This window comes from Chenopodium quinoa, unplaced genomic scaffold (assembly GCF_001683475.1).
Source record: "Chenopodium quinoa cultivar QQ74 unplaced genomic scaffold, ASM168347v1, whole genome shotgun sequence".
In the NCBI taxonomy this organism is placed as follows: Eukaryota; Viridiplantae; Streptophyta; class Magnoliopsida; order Caryophyllales; family Amaranthaceae; genus Chenopodium; species Chenopodium quinoa.
In genome coordinates this window covers 1,196,545-1,215,325 of record NW_018742263.1, presented here as the reverse complement: position 1 = coordinate 1,215,325, position 18,781 = coordinate 1,196,545, and the positions used below count along the sequence as shown (strand labels likewise).

Here is an 18,781-nt window from a genome sequence, read left to right as displayed (position 1 = left end):
TTTCGAGTTCAAATCTTTTGATAAGCATTACCTTCATAGGAAATTTTTTCAACAACTTAGTAAAGATTTCATGGGGAGGGCCGGAGGAGGAATTCCATCCTACATCTAGATATAATATTACATCCGAGCCCTTAAGGGTTCTTAATTACAGTAAATAATTCCGAGCCCTTAAGGGTTCTTAATTACATATAGATTTTAGGGATGAGTAAAGAGAAATATGAAGAAGCAGATATGGCAAATCACAGTAGATAATTATTTATGATAGAAATAACTCAAGTAGTAGTTAAGATCGATGCTACACCAAATAGATGCTTACAACAAATGTCACTCAAAAATTCAAAGAATGGGGTCAAATGAATCTGCAACATAAGAACAAGGTATGTTATAAAACTATAGTAACAAAAATACAATATGGACAAATTCTTATAACATCCAAATTGGGCTAAGTACACTTTTTACCCAGTCAAATCTTAAACAATGAGATCACTGCATTGCTCGGATCGCCAACTTGTTGATCATCGAATATATGGCAATTTATTGATGTGAAGAAGGCATACCATAGCAGCAGGGGTCACAACAGGTAGTCCACTGCATCGAATAAATAGAGCAGCATCTAATGGGGAATGTACAGTTGCAGTTTTCATGATAACTATCTGTACTTCTAATGTTGCAGTTGGCTTGAAATCCTGCAGTTAAATCAATTCCAAAAATCTGCATGTCCTCCAATTAGACATCAAAACTTAGCACATTTCCCATCATAATCAAAGTTTCTCTAGGCGTCACTTGTAGGCTTAGTCTTCATTGTTCAGACTCTTGCTGGGTGAACCTCTTTGTAACATGTGCTGAAGATCTTGCACGACTTCAGACATCAGCGGCCTAAACTCTGGTTGAGTCTGCAAAATTACCACCTCATACTTCTCAACTTGCAAGAAGTAGATACTGAGCCGAAAATATAATATCAAATCAAGAAGCACGCAGTACAGCTACACCAATATTAATTTGAGCTAAATTGGACCTTTGAAAAGGTCCAATGTTAGATATTCATAATAGTCTTATCTGACTTCAAACAACTGAAACTTTATTTTTTTACACTATATTAGTAGTAATTTCTCTTTAAATTCCTCTTAACAATTCTCAATCACATAGAAATACATTATCTTCCACAGCTTGATGCCCTGTCACTATTTCCCAATTTTCTAAATAGAAAAAACACTCATGCTCAGATGTCCACAAATGTCTGCAGAGCTAGGACTCCTAGGCATACAATCCGTGTCTGGCTTTATTGAGAATGGCTGCATACCAACACCCTAGTAAGATCATACCACTAATGCTCATTTAATGGTGGACCAAGTGAGAATCTGAGGACAACCTCCAATTATTTTTCATACAGATTCATATATTACTACCATTGTTATATTATAAATTTGTGCCTTATACCCCAAATTTATTGTTTAGAACGTAATCTTTAGTTATCATTAGGATTGATTAAAACTCTTTCCGGGATCAAAAATAAAAATCTAGCAACCTGAAATTTTGTTATCCTCAAGATCCCGACAAAAGACAGAAGCACTTAACTAAGCCCAAGGGAAGTTTCAATTTAAAACAATTAATCAATTGGCAATGGGAGGAGTAGCCCCACTTGGTCATAAATGGAAGTTATTTGCTTCATCCTTTCATTGTGGGACAGGTAATAATCTCACTTGCAGCTAACAATCTCCCCCTGATTGTACCTTAAACGGAAGTGGATAGACAAGGAACCCAAACCATACAGAGTTTAGCCCTCCAACTAAAGATGACATCAATCAAACGGAGCAAACAGCCCAACTGATCCTAGCTATTATACCAGTTTGTTGACAAGGGAAAGAAACCTAATAACAAATGTTCCATCCTAAAACTAAATTGTTGATAAGTAGCCTATAAACTGGAAGTTCATTGATCTATCTTTGAATGTGAAAAAACATTACTCAAACATGCACAACATTGAGATTTTTTTATCAATGCAAAGACCTTCAACATTACAATTGACTATTAATCATTAAATCGAATTGAATCTCAACTCTCCATTTACCAACATATTCTTTCAATTGATATATTATGTACGAAGTAAAACAGAAAACGAGGCTATAATCTTACACTAAGATGTCTGTTAATTAAATTTTCTTCCTTTTGTGTGTTGGTGATACCGAGTATTGTGGTTTTTTTTTTTTTTTTTTTTTTTTTTTTTTTTTTTTGGGGGGGGGGGGAAGGGGGTGTGAGGGTTATATGGAACATGATATAGCTAAAACTGATCATGGTGTATGCCGTGTATTTGTATGTGCAGTCAATATATACATATTTGAACTGTAAATGCTCGCAAACACTTTTTTTCAAAATTCAACGGGCAGATTCTAACAATTTGCTTTACACATATCAGGATATGATACGTAGAAAGAATGCTTATCCTGACTCTTGCTTAAAAATAAAATAAAATAAATAAAAAAAAACTAAATAAAAAGAGCTAACAACTTGAACTTATGAGCAAGGCCAAGGAATCTTAGTCACCTGAACACAGCGTGAAATAATGTCAGCAAAGTGTGATAAGGATTTAGCTGGATACTGCCTATTCAGAGAAGGATCAACCATTCTCTGCAAAGCATCAATATCATGTAGCTGAGGAACTGCCCACCTCACCAAAAATTGTTCCCCACGAACCCGTGTCCTGGAGATGATTTTTTCATTAAACACTATATTTTTACAGAAAAACAGCTATGTGAATTAAACTATGTTTTGGAGCAATGGCTTCTCTTACCTGTCATAAGACATTCGACCTGTCAATAGTTCTAACATAACCACTCCAAAGCTGTAAACATCACTTTGGGAAGTATAAATTCCTGACTCGAATTCTGGAGCACCATAACCATAAGCTGATAACAAGTGTCCTGACAACTGAAAGTAAACAAAAGCAGTTGAGTACAAGACCAAAGTAAATTCCATATTTTATACTGTAGAAGTTCTTTCTTAAAAGCCAATCAAAATAAACGATGTGTCTTCTTACAAAGACTTCTATATTTAAAAAACCAAAATTTTACCAGTGCTTATTCAATAAATAACAACCTAGTGCATCTTTATAAAGTTTAAGATAAAGAGGATACAAAATATACTCCCCTCTAAATATCATGTGGAGTAATAAAGAGAAGATTGGCTACTTGATGCGAAAATTCCCCACAAAAGTCAAAGAGAGAAAACAAAATACAAATTAAACCTGAAAAAAAAATAAATAAATAAATTTGGCAACTTGAAACTAGATTGTAAAATTTTTTTGTTGAAGACAGCCAAGACCACTAATTCACTCAATAAACCTCTAATTTCCCATTATTTCTTCTAATTACCCATAACTCACACTTAACTATTTATTAATTAAATTTTTTATAAATTTAAAAAAAAAAACAAAACAAAAACCACCCCCCCACCCACCAGCCACCACTAGCCAGCCATCCCTTCTCGTGGCAGCAGCCCCTCTCCCCCATCCGAGCCGCCACCTAGAACCCTCCCACCCTTGGTGGCCAACCTCCACCACCTAACCGACCTCACTCCCTTTCCCCTTTACCCTTGCCGCGACCACCCACGCGTCTCAGAACCCTAACACCGACAGTCCTACTGAAAACCACTGGCAGTTTTCCAGAAAACAAAGTACCCAGGAACAAAAATAACACCCAAAAATGCCAAAAAAAATAGAAAAATTAAAGAGAGAGAAAGGCTGTAATAGTGATGATTGTCAACTCCTGTTCTTCCTCTTTAGATGCAACTACACATTATTACATTTCATAATTTCAATCCCAAGAACTTCCATTTTTATTCTAAACTTTCTGATTATAATTGGTTTTGGACTTTCCTTTTTACCCTCACTGAAATTAAAAATACTCCTTGCATCGCTTTCTCTTTCCACCATTGTTGCCGCCTTTATTATTTGGAATGTGATCTCCTTCTGCCATAACACCTCGCTTCAGTTATTTTTAGGTTTGGTTGTTTTAAATTTCTGGGTTTGTAATTTTGAATTGGGGGTGGGTGGTTACTGGTTAGAGCAGGAGTGAGGGGGAAAGGGAGAGGGGCCAGCCGGTGGAGGAGCAGCAGCTCGGAAGGGGAAGGGGGTCTGCTGCCACGGGAGAGGGAAAGGGAGGAGGTGGTAGGCTGGCTGGTGGTTTTTTATTGTTTTTTTTTTTAATTTAATTATTAAATAGTTAAGTGAAAGTTATAGCCTATAGGGTAATAAGAAAAATTTAGAGAAATTAGAGATTACTTAAGTGAATTAGAGGTCCTTGCTTGTCTTCAACAAAAAAAATTTACAATAAGGTTTTCAATTGCCAAAAAAATTTTGTAAGGTTTTTCCTAACAAATAAGTTGCTTTAAAAGGTTTTTCTAACAAATTTCCAAAAAATAAATGGTTCAGCAGGAAAGAAAATGAACTAGATTTCCGCCATCCACTCACTTACACCCCCCCCCCCGGTTGGCCGGTTGTGATAACAATTTATAAAGCATGGTGTGGGCAGCTACAGAGGAGTGTCCATGGAAGTGAAAGCTTTCTATGTTGGAGAAAGGAGCAGAAACAAGAGCGTATGAGAATCCAGGTCCAGTAGACAATGTTGAAGAATTTCCATTATGGTCCTGGTCAAGTTCTTTGACTATGAATTGTGAACACAAAGGGATGCAAAGATGAAAAAAAGGGCATAAATATCCATGCACAATAGCATGGCTGAGCCTAGAGACCAACAGCTGCAGAGGGGAGAAACTGGAGAACCAGATACAAATGACCACCACTAGACAATGTTGAAGAATCAAGGTCCAGTAGACAATGTTGAAGAATATCCATTATGGTCCATGGTCAAGTTCTTTGACTATGAATTGTGAACACAAAGGGATGCAAAGATGAAAAAAAGGGCATATGTGTCGATGCACAATAGCATGGCTGAGCCTAGAGACCAACAACTGCAGAGGGGAGAAACTGGAGAACCAGATACAAATGACCACCACTACTTAACACCATTGCCTGTGCCGCCTCCCTATCCAAATAAACTCTCTCGTTTCTTCTTTATGACGGTTACATAGCTATGAATAGCTAGCTTCTAGTGATAATTTATGATTTTTGAAGACTAACTAACATTTTAGAATCCACTTCAAGAGTAAATTCAATAGAAACATGGACATGAAAGACTTTTATTCTATGATCTGACAGTTCTTAAGGGTCCCTTCATAGATGGGTTTCTTTCCTAAATAGTATTCATTAGAGATTGTTTTGGTGGTTGGAAATCTTCAATTCTTAATATACTAGCTCCAGAATTTCAGTCTCTTTCCTTTTGTTTCATAGTGTGCACACAGGCAATAGAGATTAGCTCTTCCATACCCCAAAAACGGAACTAATATGTCCATTTGCACAAGAAATTAAATATAAACTGCAGCAACTGGCCAAATGCACCCCAAAGTTATGTTTTCCAAAGCCAACATCAAATCCCTCAATAATTTCCCAAGAAAAAAAAAATTCATAACGAGGTTCTTACAACACCAATTGCCATCGACCACAAGAATCCAACTTGTATAAATGATTAAGATATAAAGATAACATTATCAAATGGCGCAATTAACAACTCAAACTATATTTAGCCCTTTCTACATACAGTCTTATTCTCATGGACAATAGATAAGAGCCATTAAACATAACTTGGGAAATTAAAATTTGGTTACACCACATAGAAATTTCCCAAGAAAAAAATATTCATAACAAGGTTCTTACAAAACCAATTGCCATCGGCCACAAGAATCCTTCTTTTATAACATTATCAAATGGGACGATTAACAACTCATACTATACTCAGCACTTTCAACATAAAGTCATACAGTCTTATTCTCAATAGATAAGAGCCATGAAACTTAACTTGGATAAATTAAAATTTTGTTACACCACATAGATGACAGCTAGTTCAAATTTGATGTAAAAGAAGTTGGCTTCCTTTTACAAAAATTCAAGGTGGCAAAGGGAGTTTTTGAAAGGATTGAGCATACAACATTGCAATTTCTTATGGAAGTTAACAAAAAACAAAGATTCTAACAATATTGCCCATCCATAAATTATACTTTCTCTGTTTCTTTTTAGTTGACAAGTTTCTTTAGCCACGTTTGCCAATGCACAACTTCAATTGTTGATATATTAAATTACCGAAAAGCAAAAATTATAAAAAGTTGATATTTTGAAAATATATCCCACGACAAATCTAATAAGACCCCACTTGATTATTTTTCATTTAAATCACAAAACACGGTCAAAGAGAGGTGTGAATAGTGCTAAAGCCAAAACGTGTCAACTAAAAAAAACGGAGGTAGTATAGACTAAGCTCTGCAAGAAGCAGAAAAATGTCCTCAAGCATCTTTGAAAGGTTTTTACAAGGATGTGAATATCATGGTCTAGTTTACAATCATCAATAGAGGAGGGATTCTTAATCACATAACCAAAAGCAAAATGCCCATATGAATAATGTAGATGATTTTCACTGTATTTTCTTACCTGGCTAACAGAACCAGATGCTATCAAAGTTGCCAAGCCACAATCAGAGACCCGCACTTGCAGTTCATCATCAAGAAGAAGGTTTCCAGATTTGAAGTTTCTGTGTACAACAGGTGGTTCACAGACCTCATGCAGATACCTGGATTAATAATAATAATAATAATAAGAAGAAGAAGAAGAATCATCCATAACCAAACATGGAGAATGCTCCAAAGTGGATACTAAAAGAAGGGCTCAGATAAACCCTACAAAATAAAGCTTCAATTATCACACCAAAGCAAAGTGATGATTTTGTGTATAATACGTAAATCAAGAGCCGCAAAATGATACATAATCAAAGATATTTTTCTTGTACCGGGGAAAATATTGTGGTAAATAATTATGGAAAGAGCTAACGAGCTCCCCGAGGGCGTTAGGTAAGAGAACTAAATGCGGAAATATTAAAGTACAATTAACATTAATTACACCGATTGACTAGTGATTTTGTCATGCATTCCGAACTTAATACTATTTTAAGTAATATACTACCTCCATCCCAGTTTATAATTCTTATTTGTATTTTTTCACGTAATTTAAAAAATAGGAGGAGAAAGTGGATAAAGTACATTAAAAAGTGAAAAAGTACAATTATAGACAAAAGTTAGTGAGAGAAAGTGGAAAATTCAAGAGTATTTAGGATGTACAATGAATAAAGTAAAAAAAAAATGAAGGGTACAATGATATTTACATAATATCAAAAATTATAAACAAAAACAACATTTTGGGACTCCAAAATAGGAAAATAGGAACTATAATGTGGGACAGAGGGAGTATTAATTGGTTATCAAAAGCCACGGGATGCTTGTTAGCAAGATCCAATAATTATTGCATATTGGTTATAAAGTTATTATAAAGTGATCAAAGGTTACCTCAATTTCAATAAAAGTTGCCAATGTTTATTGATACGAAATATAATTTTTCTCTTTAAAGGAGTAAAAATCAAATCTTAGTGTGTGAAGGTAAGTATACTACATCAATAGATTTTATCCCATGGCCTGTATATTAAAATCATATCAGATTTGAGAATACCCCAAAGTAGGTTTAATGTTACCCCAAATTGGCTAAAAGTTACCCAATTTTGTTCAATGTACTCTAATATTGTTGTAAACCGGGTGTACACAAATTTTGAAGACATTATTAATGGTATGTTTTTGGTGACCGCAAAATAAGCAAATTCGGCAAAAAAATGTAAGGGAAGAAGGGAGTATTTGCCTAAATGCTGCATTATAATTATGACCAATAAATCCAAAAATTTGAGACCATATATAGCCAATTGCAGAGAAAAATCGACTTACTCCAGTGCTCTTGCAGCTCCGAGTGCCATCTGCATGCGAATGTTCCAAGAAAGCTTCTTCATGTATTCATCATCTGAGTGCAGTGCATCCTGTAGAGACCCATTACTACAATACTCGTAAATCAAGAGCCGCTGACTGTGCTCTGAACAGTAGCCCACCAGTTCCACAACATTTACATGTCGAATTTTATCAATGTTATTTACAAGCTCAAGAAATTCGTGGTCTTTCAGACGACTAGAGACACCCTTGTCAAGTTTCTTGACTGCCAATAGCTGCATATCAAACCACAGATACCACGTTAAAAATATTTGTATGAGAAATTTAGACAAGCTGATTAACTGAGCACCACCGTCCCACCCATCTCACAGCCGTGGCAGGCCAGATATATTGATAAGTTGGTTCAAATATTATCAAGTAGGTTTGTTTGGTTGATTGTTTAAGTATTGACACATATGTTCACACAAAGAAAAATGATTTTACTCAAAGTCGGTTCAATTAAACCCACTTGCTTCAATGTGGCTCTGCCACTGCTCACAGACATACATGGTAAACCCTCCCATAACCCTCCACAAGCTCCACAATACATACAAGCACATGCATGTACCTATAAAATAGCCAACTAGTTTTGCTGCATTTACTAGCTCAATCCATCCTCAAAGATTCTCTTAAGACTAAGCCATCATCATAGATGGACTGACATGATATAACAGATTTTGTACATTACAATGCAACATCAGGTATGAAACTTATTCCACCTACAGTCTATCATAATCTGTCACAAGACTCACAACTAGTATTCACACCAAGTCATGCACTCAATATATAACAAAGAGAGTTAAGACTCAAAACAAAAGCTAGACTAGTAATATGACCATTGTTAACAGAAAATCAGAGCAAAGGCCCTTCTTCAGACTTCCAATTTCCAAGATAAAATCTAGAGCATAAAAAATATAAACGCTACTTAGCTCATAGTAGAAAATCATACCTTTCCATTAGGGAGCTCTGCCCGATATACAGTTCCTAGCATGCCATTTCCTAAGAGATTATCTTGCGAAAAGCTGTTAGTATACTGCTGAAGTGAAGCAATTGTGAAAGATTTCACTGATGTCATGGGAAGAGGCCTAGAGGAAGTCTTTGCAGCAACAGATCCTGTTGGCGTGATGGGTTTCACAATAAGTCTCTCAGTGGAAAATGGAAGAGGTGGTGGTGGTGGTGGTGGTGGAGGAGGAGGCGGAGGTGGTGGGGGATTGATCATAAAATCAATGTCACTAAAGCTCATATCACTGTCAAGCTTCCTTACCGGGACTGTAGATCTTTGAGAATAAAGTCCCTCTTCACTACGCTGTTTTGCAATTGCAGCAGTAGTCCTAACTTCTGCTCGCGGCCCATCTTTAATTTCCACAACAGCATCTTTTGGAGCTGACCACATAATTTCAGAATTCGCTGATAAGAGTAATGCAACATTGTAGCTAGCAACTCAATTAGAGCAGTATGTCATTCTCTAAGATAATAGATAGATAGAAACATTCAACAAATGTAGGCTTACCTTTCTCAGGCTGATTGTAAGGTAGACGTGATGGGGGATTGTTGTGAGGGTAATCTCTTGGACCCATATATGGTCGGATTTCATGTCTCTTTGTAGTTCGAAAATAGTCTTTACTTCTGCTAAAACACCATGGCAAGCACAGTAAAAGTGCCAAAACCATAATAATAAACCCAATCACCGAAGCAATTGATATCCCAACAATCCTTTTCGTTTTTGAGGCCTGTGTTTTCTTTTCAGTATTTGGATCCTCATGAGTAGACGATGGAGCTGTGCGAGTTCCAGGCCTCTGTCCAGAACCAGAAGTTGAGCTAGGGTTGGAAGAAATAATGCCAGAGCCGGGAGAAGTGCTAGAATTGGAGGAAGTTGTGCCAGAACTGGGAGATGTTGTGCCTGAACGAGGTGGGGCCTGAGTTGGTGCCCCTGGAAAAAAAGGTGAAGGCGTCACAGGGGAAGCTGTTGGTGATGACGCTGGAGAGACAGAGGTGTTAAAAAGATTCCCATCCCTCCTGCATAAATAGTATAACACTAGCATGATTAGGCGAGAAAGTCCTAGTATACATGAGTGGAAAATACTTGCTGTGTTATAGATTACCATAATATATCATTGCAAAAATAGTCACGATCTGCTATAAATAGTGAACGAACAAGAGATGCTAATTATTGACTGAAAAATTAAATAAAAGAGGTTAACATGCTATTCACTATTTCACATAGAGTGGTCTTTTCAGTACTTCATCACAAAAGGGACGACAGTCCTATAAAGTAGTGAGGCCCATCACTAAGAAAGATTCACATTTTTCAAAACTTATCATCTATAGACTTTCAAATTTTTGAGCAACAATCTTACTACAAAAAAAGATAGCAGAACTCAAACTCAATGGTGACTTTAGCTGTATACTACATAGCATGTTATGCTACCACAACATTTGCAAGATACACCAACATAGCCAACATAGATGAAAAAAAAAAAATTGTAAATACAAGAAAAAAAAATTGCTAAACAGAAAATACTAGCAATAGAGCTCTCACTTGAAGCTTGGAATACTCAACAACTTGTCAGGTATAGGTCCAGAGAATTGGTTGTTTGCTATATCCCTAATCAAAGAGGGAAAAAAATGATCGAGTCAACTATCAACAAAGCAAATTAGAAATTTGAAACGAAGAGGAAGTATTCATGTTAAATTTTGTTTCAAAGAGAGTAAATAGAAGAGTACAAATCTTGCAGGGGAAGATCCTGAAGAACATCAAGTGTCCCGGACAGCTGATTGTCTTGCAAGTGCCTGCATAAACAGAGCTGGTTTCACCACATAAAATTGCAGATGAATAATGAATTTAGAGCTTAAAGGAGAGGGAGAACTCACAGGCTAACCAGAGAAGATAAATTCTCCATCGAAGGAGGCAGCTCTCCACTCAAACTATTTTGACCCAAATCTCTGTAGAAAAAAAGCATTTCAATCCTCAATCATGATTGCAAGAGTGGAATTAAAAGCTAGTCGAATCAGATTATTTACATGCTGGTCAAAGCTGAAGGAGATTGAAAGCCATCTGGTAGTTCTCCAGTAAGATGGTTGGCATTAAGTTTCCTATAAAACATAATATTCTAAGCAAATCGATAAAGATACCTCCAGGAGAGTATAAAATTCCCAAACAAAAAAGGAGTAATAAAAAGAGCTTACAATGTAGCAAGAGCAGGAAGAGCGGATATAGTGCTCGGGATCTTTCCAGTTAGATTATTACTTGAAAGTAAACTGGCAAGGTAAAGACTATCAGTTATTTTGCATCACACGGTACGTATTTAAGATATTTTGATGTGCACTTACAATGTGACCAAGGAAGCTGGCAAACTGGAAGGAACACTTCCACCAATATGATTGTTGCTCAGATCACTGTAAAAGAAAAGTAGCTATCATGGCATGAGCAGCTCAAAAAAAAAGATACAACTTAACACAACACAGCAAAATGGCAATATTTGGAACATATGCAGTTCAAATTTGAGGAGACACCGATCATATTTTATCACGAAAGCATAAGAAACAAAAGACGAAGCTCACAAATATTTGGAAAATTCTACAAATAACTATTGGTATTTGGTAAACAGGATGATTATTTTATGCAACTTGTGGAAATGAAAGCTCGGCAAAAATTACTCCAAGACTTGGAATTTTTTTTTAAAATCACCTAGAAACGAACATGGAGTCTTTAACAGGATCAAGTTACATGTCCATACAACAAAGAGAGAGATCTTACATTGATTTAATAGATGTGAATAATCCTATGCTGTCACCCAATTCACCACCCAAATCGGCTCCAACAAGACTTCTGTAAAGAAGATATTCAGAGTACAATTACCAAAACTGAGGAGGCGACATTCTTTATATAATGTATATTTGGAGCAAAGAAGAATTGTTTTTACATTGAATTTATGTTTGAAGCATCACACTGGACGCCTTGCCAAGCATCACCACATGGATCTCCCGCAGCAGCAACCCATCCAGGGAGATTTGGAGAACCCAAAGCAGCATATAAGCTGTTAATTGCAGCAACTATGTTGAAACAACATATTGTAACTTTAAATTAGACACATTCACATTCATTCAGCATTCAAAATAAAGACTCAAATGCATAGACATTAGAATTCAAATATTACATCAAAAAAGAAAAAAAGCAGCAGACATCAGGACAATATATACTTGCAGAAATTTATGATTGTTGATGAGCATAATACTGCAATGCATAGCACAATGTACACCTCAATAAACTATCTAGTAGAAAGCTTACAGGACAAAGAAAAGATATCAAACTGAGCAATTTACTCGATTAGCCTAGGTAACCACCTCAACCCCAAGGTAGTAGCCACTAGCCAGTGCCATAGAGCTTTATTATCCACAAATGCCATTTTTCACGCCAATATTTATTAGTGCTGTTGTGGACCTCATACGTACATTCAGGAAATCTAGAAGAAAATCTTTCTGGTCTTTTTAAGCTATTCTGTGGACAATATCGAACTATTTTATGAACAATTGTGGTATAAGAAAATTAATAAATTAAAAAAGAAAAAAAAAGTTGAGTGAATTCCTTAGGAAAGTTGATAAAATTCAATTACACATATACACCTTAGGGAATTAGTCCTGTGGAACCAAATACTACCTCCGTTTATTTTTATGTGCAACTTTTGCCATTTTAGTCCGTTCACTATTATGTGCAACTTTCCTTTTTCATTCTGTTTTTGGTAAATAAAAACCCTTGAATTTACTATATTACCCCCACTTAAAAAATTTAATCATCTTACTTTTACCCCTCATTATCCAAAACCCTAACTTAATTTAACACACCTAAATTAACCTAACCTAATTACTCCCTCCAATTTACCCCCCAACCGACACAACTCTACATCTTCCCAACCACCTTTTCTAAACTGATCTAGAGAATTCTATAGAACCCTAGATCAGTTTCTTTGTTTTCCTGTTCTTCGTGTTCTAGGGTTCCTGTTCTTCGTCTTCTTCGTTTCGTTCGCCCTTTTCCTGAAGAATTCAGAGTCCCACAATTATGTCTTCCCCCTTTCCCTCCCCTTTCGAGAGGCATCCAGACTTCACAATTCCGTTACATGACCTAGATCCACTTGTTGACGCCTATATTGGCACAGATTCACAGAGTGAGGCTCGGTTCATCAAGTCCCTCATTAACGACATCAACAGGGGCAATGATTTTCCTCGCCGCCTTTACAACTCTGAGGAAGGCCCTAGTTGCTGTTCTTCGACGACTTTCAAAGCTTTGGGGGAAGTCCTGAAAAATATCGACGAGGGGGAGAAGACGAACAAAGAGGAGGGTGAAGGCGAGTCCCATGCCAAAAAAAAAATTGATTTTCAGGTTAAAGATGTAGATCTGGAGTCCGATTTTGAGGTCAGTGTTGCGCCCTCCCCCACCCCCAAGCGCGGATCTAAGGTTTCCAGGCCTCCTCCGAAGCTTTGGCGAAAGAGGAAGGCTGCGGTGGTGGCGATGAGGCGTTTGCGCGGGTTGCCTGATTTGCCGGAGTCCGACCTCGTGGTGCTGTCCTCTGATGAGGAGGCTGAGCACTGACCTTTGCGTAACGATTCCTATTCCTAATTTTTTTAAATTTTTTAAAATTTAAAAGAGTCCTAATTTTTGTGCCGGTGGATCTATGGCTGAAACTAGGGTTTCACTGTTTATTGCGGGATTGTTTGACTGGTTGTGGTTTCATGATGGGGTGTTGGTTGTGTTGATCTACTCTGGCTGCTAAGGGTTTGCTGTTATGGGTAACTTTGACTCGTTGTTGTTTATTGTTGGGTTGTTGATTATGTTAAATGTTAGGGTTTATTTGTATGTTTGTGTTGATGTAGGCTGGATACTAGGGTTTGCTGTGTAATGTTGGGTTGTTGGTTATGTTACATCTGGGAGATTTATTGCTGGTTGCATGTGTGTGTTGATACATCTGGTTGCATGTTGTCTTTATTGCTGGCTGTGTGGACTTGATTGATGAATGATGAGGCTGGTGTCTTGTGCATGTTCATTGTTGCCTAGTCAGTCCCTTAAAAGGAGTCCCATGATGTTGCCTTCTGTTTCTTGTTTATTAAAGAGTCCCCTACTTTGATATGCTATTTAGCTTACCCATATCCACATGATGAAGGGACTCCAATGAATTTCAATATGCACAGGTGATTTGCTCCATCAACATGAAAGTTGTTGTTGTTGTTGAGGTACCCTTGTGCATATGTGTAGTATTCAACATTATAACCCTCTGATGGATTTAGTGCCCACATAAATTGTTTATCTTTGTCATTCATAATCAACTAAAAATGTGGGTACAAAATACTAGTACATAAAACTTTACAAAAGACCATATGTATGATAATCTAATGACTATACTTCAGACTGCCTGACTTGTTTGGGTAATTGTAATCAACAAAATACACCTAACCACTGGATTGCTCAAAATGTTTTTGGGAAAAAAAAAACCAATAAAACTTACTATGATAAGTGGTTATGTGTGGCAGTCCATGTGTTGTCTGGTTGTTGTAAAGACTCCCCTAATCTGCATCCACCTCCAAATCTTCTGTGTCTTCTTGAGTGCCTTGATTTGCTGGCCTAAACATGGTGTTTAGGTACTCCACAGCCTCCAATACATCCTCTTTCTGAACCTCTACCAAATCTGGAAGACTACCTAGGTTTTCCAGCTTTTTTTTGTTCATATGTGGTATTTTGTACTTGTTACCACCTTCTGCCTTGAGTATCTTAATCATACACTTTTGCAATGTAACCCAGATGTACTTGTTTACATGAGGGTTGAAAGTGTCATAAGACTGTTTGACCTTTTGAATTAGCTCCTCTAAGTCCCTAGGAAAAGACTGATATTGCAATGATTGTATAGACCTAAATAGCCCTAAGTCAAGGACATTCAAATCAGGAGACTGTGCTGGCTGGAAAACAAATTGAATGTTAAAGCCATTAGCTGTTGTTGCTGCCACAAACTCATCATCTGTAGGAACTTGGTGTGGCCTTGCATTGTCCCATTGGATGACCACATCCTTGGGCAGACCTTCAGGCCACTTTGATATGATTGCTGGAATAACCTTTGTTAGCAGCATCTCTCTGATTACTTCTCTGTTTATGTTCTGGAGTGCCTTGGTTTCCATGGTCCCTCTTGGTCTTTTCTTGCTTGCTTTCTGTGCTACTTGCTGGACAGTGAATGGAAAGATGCCATACTTTCCATCATGTAAAAGTTCCCCATTTATGCCATATAATGGCTTCCCTATGATTGCCATGAACATTGCCTTTAGTTTGAATCTTCTTGACTGAACTGCCATATAGGGATCCTCCTCACATGGCAGTAGGTAGAACCTCCTTTTGTCAGGGTTCAAGTAGAACCACTTTTCATCACAGTGTATGACATTCCTCATGTCAACAAATGTGGGGTCCTCATTCCCTGTAATTGGATTTATATGTGACAAAATCCATCTTAGTCTGGCAACCTTGTGGTCTGATGTGAGCAATGGTTTGTTGCAGCATGTGTGTGTTCTTAGCCTGCCTCTTTTCTTCAAATTGTGAACTGTAGTTAGACTGATCTTCAATGCTCCTGCATAGCTTCTTTCTGTCTGCCTTAAATGTAATGGGACTGACTGGAGAGTTTCATCAGAAATCTCCATTGGCTTTCTCCCTGTTTTGCCAAATTTTTTGGTCCTGACATCAATCAAGTCCCCTGTTGCCAGCTGTTTTTTTATGTCTGAAAAGATTCTTGTGATTGTTGATTTGTGGACATTAAATTCAGATGCTAATTGCTTCATGTGACCCCTTGGTAAAGTCCCATTGCTCATTTTCAGCAAAATTGCATCAACAATCATCTTTCTTCTTTGCTGCAAAGTTAATTGTTTTCTGCATACAAGACCAGTCCCTTCATGACCTTGCTGTTGCATTTGTGTGTTGAGAACATTAGTTTCTGTCTGTGGCTGCTGTTGCTGTTCTTCTTGGTTGCCATCCTGCATTTCATCTTCTGAGTTGTACTCCCATATTCCTGCATCCTGCATTTCTTCTTCTTCCTCGAACCACAGCTCTGCTAGCTCTTCTTCATTGAGAATGTGTTCAATATCAAAAAAAACAGAGTCATCAATTTCTGCCATTCCTCTTTTCCAGCACAGGGAGGATGAAGTCAGGGCCCTGCTGAGTTGTGTGGGTTGAAGATGAAGACTACACCCACCTGTGCATGAAGGACAACAGAGCACCCCTGTTTTTTGTAAAGTTTTAAGGAGTAGTTAGTGTGTAATTATTCTAACCTAGGATTTGATAAGCTTTTGTGGATGAAACTGTGTTTTTGGTGGAATGTTTCACCCACCTTTAAACAATGTTGATTGTAATTAATGCCTGACAATGGAGGATGATTTATTCCCTCCTTAAATGCTTGAATGAATGGTGACATTAAATGGGGGCATGGCTGTATTTATAGCCTCCTAAATTTTTTGGGAAAATTTGACTTTGGTATGAAATTTTTAAAAAAGGAGGGGGAAAGTAAAATTTCACCCCAAATTTTCGGTGGGTTTTGGGTGGGAAATTATGCTTTGGTTTTTTCTGCCAAACTTTCCCACCACAAACAAAAAGTGTGGTCCACACTTTCTCTCTCCTTGCTTTTTAATTAAACCCACTAACTTCTCCTAATATTTACTCTTCAATCTTTTGCCTCGTGAACCGTATTATCACTCAAAGTTGCACATAAAAATAAACGGAGGTAGTATAATGATTACCATGAACAATATGTTACTTTGTACAAGAGAAGCACCCTGGTTTAGTTCGAATTTTCGAAATTGAATACTACTTTAGTTCCCCTTTAATGCAAATTAAAATTGACCACCTACCAACTTATCCCATGCTATAAGCAGCATTAACAAACATACACTCCAAACAATTCAATGCACTTGGTTTCACAACATAGAAAAACGCCAAGAAAACCATCGAAATTGATAGATGAACTAAATTGCGAGGATAACACTTACCATCAGTGGGATTTGTTGACCCATTTGCAAAATGCAGCAAAAAAACGAACACGAAAACAAAACAAACTTCAACCCAGATCTTTACACCTGGGCAGTTCTTCATACGTATCTTCCAACCCATTCATCCAATGCTCAACCTCTTTGATAACCCACTTCAATCTCTCAAATCTACGAATCTAACTAAAACGCAGCACCAACTTTTAATCTGTAAATTCAAGGTAACACAATAAGCATAAAAATACTGCCTCAACTGTCATAATTCCAGCAAATTAAATTCTAACGTTATCTTGATAAAGCATCAAACTAATACACCTAAATTTATCAATAGATTATCAAATTCAACAACCCCAGAAAATTATTTTAGTAATTCTCTTATATTTTCAAATTGACACACTCCAAAAATTGTTACAGAAAATACAGATCAAACCGTACAATATACAAACAATCAAAATAAACCAACCCCACCTTCAAAAATTCAAAAGGAAAAAAACCCACCATTATAAAAATTCAACAAAATAATCAAAAAGACAAACAACAAGCAAGATAATCTAGAGAGAGAAAGTAAAAATAAAAAAATTTCTAGAGAGAGAAAACAAATCAAGTGGACATACCAAGTAAAAATCAGTGATAAAAATGCAGATTCTCAACTATCCAGAGAATGTTTTGGTATGTTGTTTTCCCTGTCTAACTGAAATAATAGCTGAAAGCTATGAAATGAGTGCATCAATGAAGAGAGAGAAAGTAAGAGAAAGAAAAAACGGCAGAATGAAAGAGAAAGCTTAGTTGATAGCTTGAAAAGAGCTGGAAAGAAAGTAAAAGGGTTAGAAAGTTAGAGAGAGAAAGAGTGAAAGGTGAGAATTTAGAGAGAGAATCAACAAATAAACAAAGAAAGTGAAAGAGAAGCTGCTCTGAAACTCTCTGCTGCATCAAATTTGCCAAAGCAAAGCACCATTTTTTTCATCATCTTTTTTTTTTTTTTTTTTTTTTTTGGGATTATCTTTTTTTTTTTTAATGTAATTATTTCTAGGTTTTTTATTGGGTGTTGAACTGGATTATGTGTAAAAAAATGAATAGTAGAGTAGACTGTAGACCAGAGTACCAATTGTAGTATCTTTATCTTACTTTATTTTGTTGAGTAAGCTGTGTACGCTAAGGAAATGGATAGACAGCTTTTAGAAACAAACAAATAAAATATAATTCTGTTTTGAAAGTTTGACGTATAAAAACTTTTTTTTTTTTTTTTTTTGAAGTGACTACACCCTCTTAAATTTCCCATGCAATTTCAAGGGGGTTTGTTGAACGATTATATTATGGGTAATAATGGCTGCATATAAATATTTAATAACAGAGGAAGTCCTAATTAATTTCTGCGACATGGTATTTTGGTAAATAAATCTATATTTAATAACAGAGGAAGTCCTAATTAATTTTTGCGACATGATATTTTGGTAAATAAATCAACAATTTTATCCAGTCACCATTATTGTGGATCCGCTTTTATTGAAAAAGTTATTGATTTATTTACAAAATTGTCATGTGATAAACAAATTTTGTATATCTTACATATTTACTTGTATTTATCGTTAGTAATATACTTTTTTTTTAGTAATAAGTTGAGAATTGATCGATGATTGACGAGTAAAACGGTGTAATAAATGTTTATTTACTATATTAGGCTCGTGCGATGCACAATTTAAATATTATTTACGATTTTAACAGTATTATTTAGCTTATTTGTGTGTAATATGTACGAATAATTTAATCAGCATCTAATAAATTGTGAAATTAATAAAGAATCATAGTTTGTTTGTCTACTTGACGAACCCCAATTGACCATAGACTTCGAATTAGCTTAAGTGTTAAGATCTTT

At 36.4% G+C, this 18,781-nt stretch overlaps 1 protein-coding gene across 2 annotated transcripts; it reads right to left on the bottom strand.

Moving 5' to 3' along the window:
• Nucleotides 1–232: 232 nt before the first annotated feature.
• Nucleotides 233–18,203, bottom strand: LOC110683647 (protein STRUBBELIG-RECEPTOR FAMILY 3-like). 2 transcript variants are annotated; one of them, XM_021860041.1, is made up of 17 exons: nucleotides 17,523–18,203; nucleotides 16,912–17,116; nucleotides 11,826–11,955; nucleotides 11,660–11,731; nucleotides 11,233–11,298; nucleotides 11,089–11,160; nucleotides 10,924–10,995; nucleotides 10,774–10,845; nucleotides 10,627–10,692; nucleotides 10,442–10,507; nucleotides 9,413–9,918; nucleotides 8,852–9,309; nucleotides 7,867–8,138; nucleotides 6,533–6,671; nucleotides 2,789–2,925; nucleotides 2,542–2,698; nucleotides 233–893 (listed from the first exon to the last, which is right to left on the bottom strand). In XM_021860041.1, the coding sequence occupies exons 2-17, from the start codon at nucleotides 17,030–17,032 to the stop codon at nucleotides 792–794; spliced, it is 2,508 nt and encodes an 835-aa protein (XP_021715733.1). In that variant the 5' UTR covers nucleotides 17,033–17,116; nucleotides 17,523–18,203; the 3' UTR covers nucleotides 233–791. The 2 variants fall into 2 exon arrangements, with proteins under 2 accessions (XP_021715733.1, XP_021715740.1); XM_021860048.1 differs by having other exon boundaries at nucleotides 8,852–9,285; nucleotides 17,523–18,200.
• Between the last annotated feature and the right edge of the window lie 578 nt (nucleotides 18,204–18,781).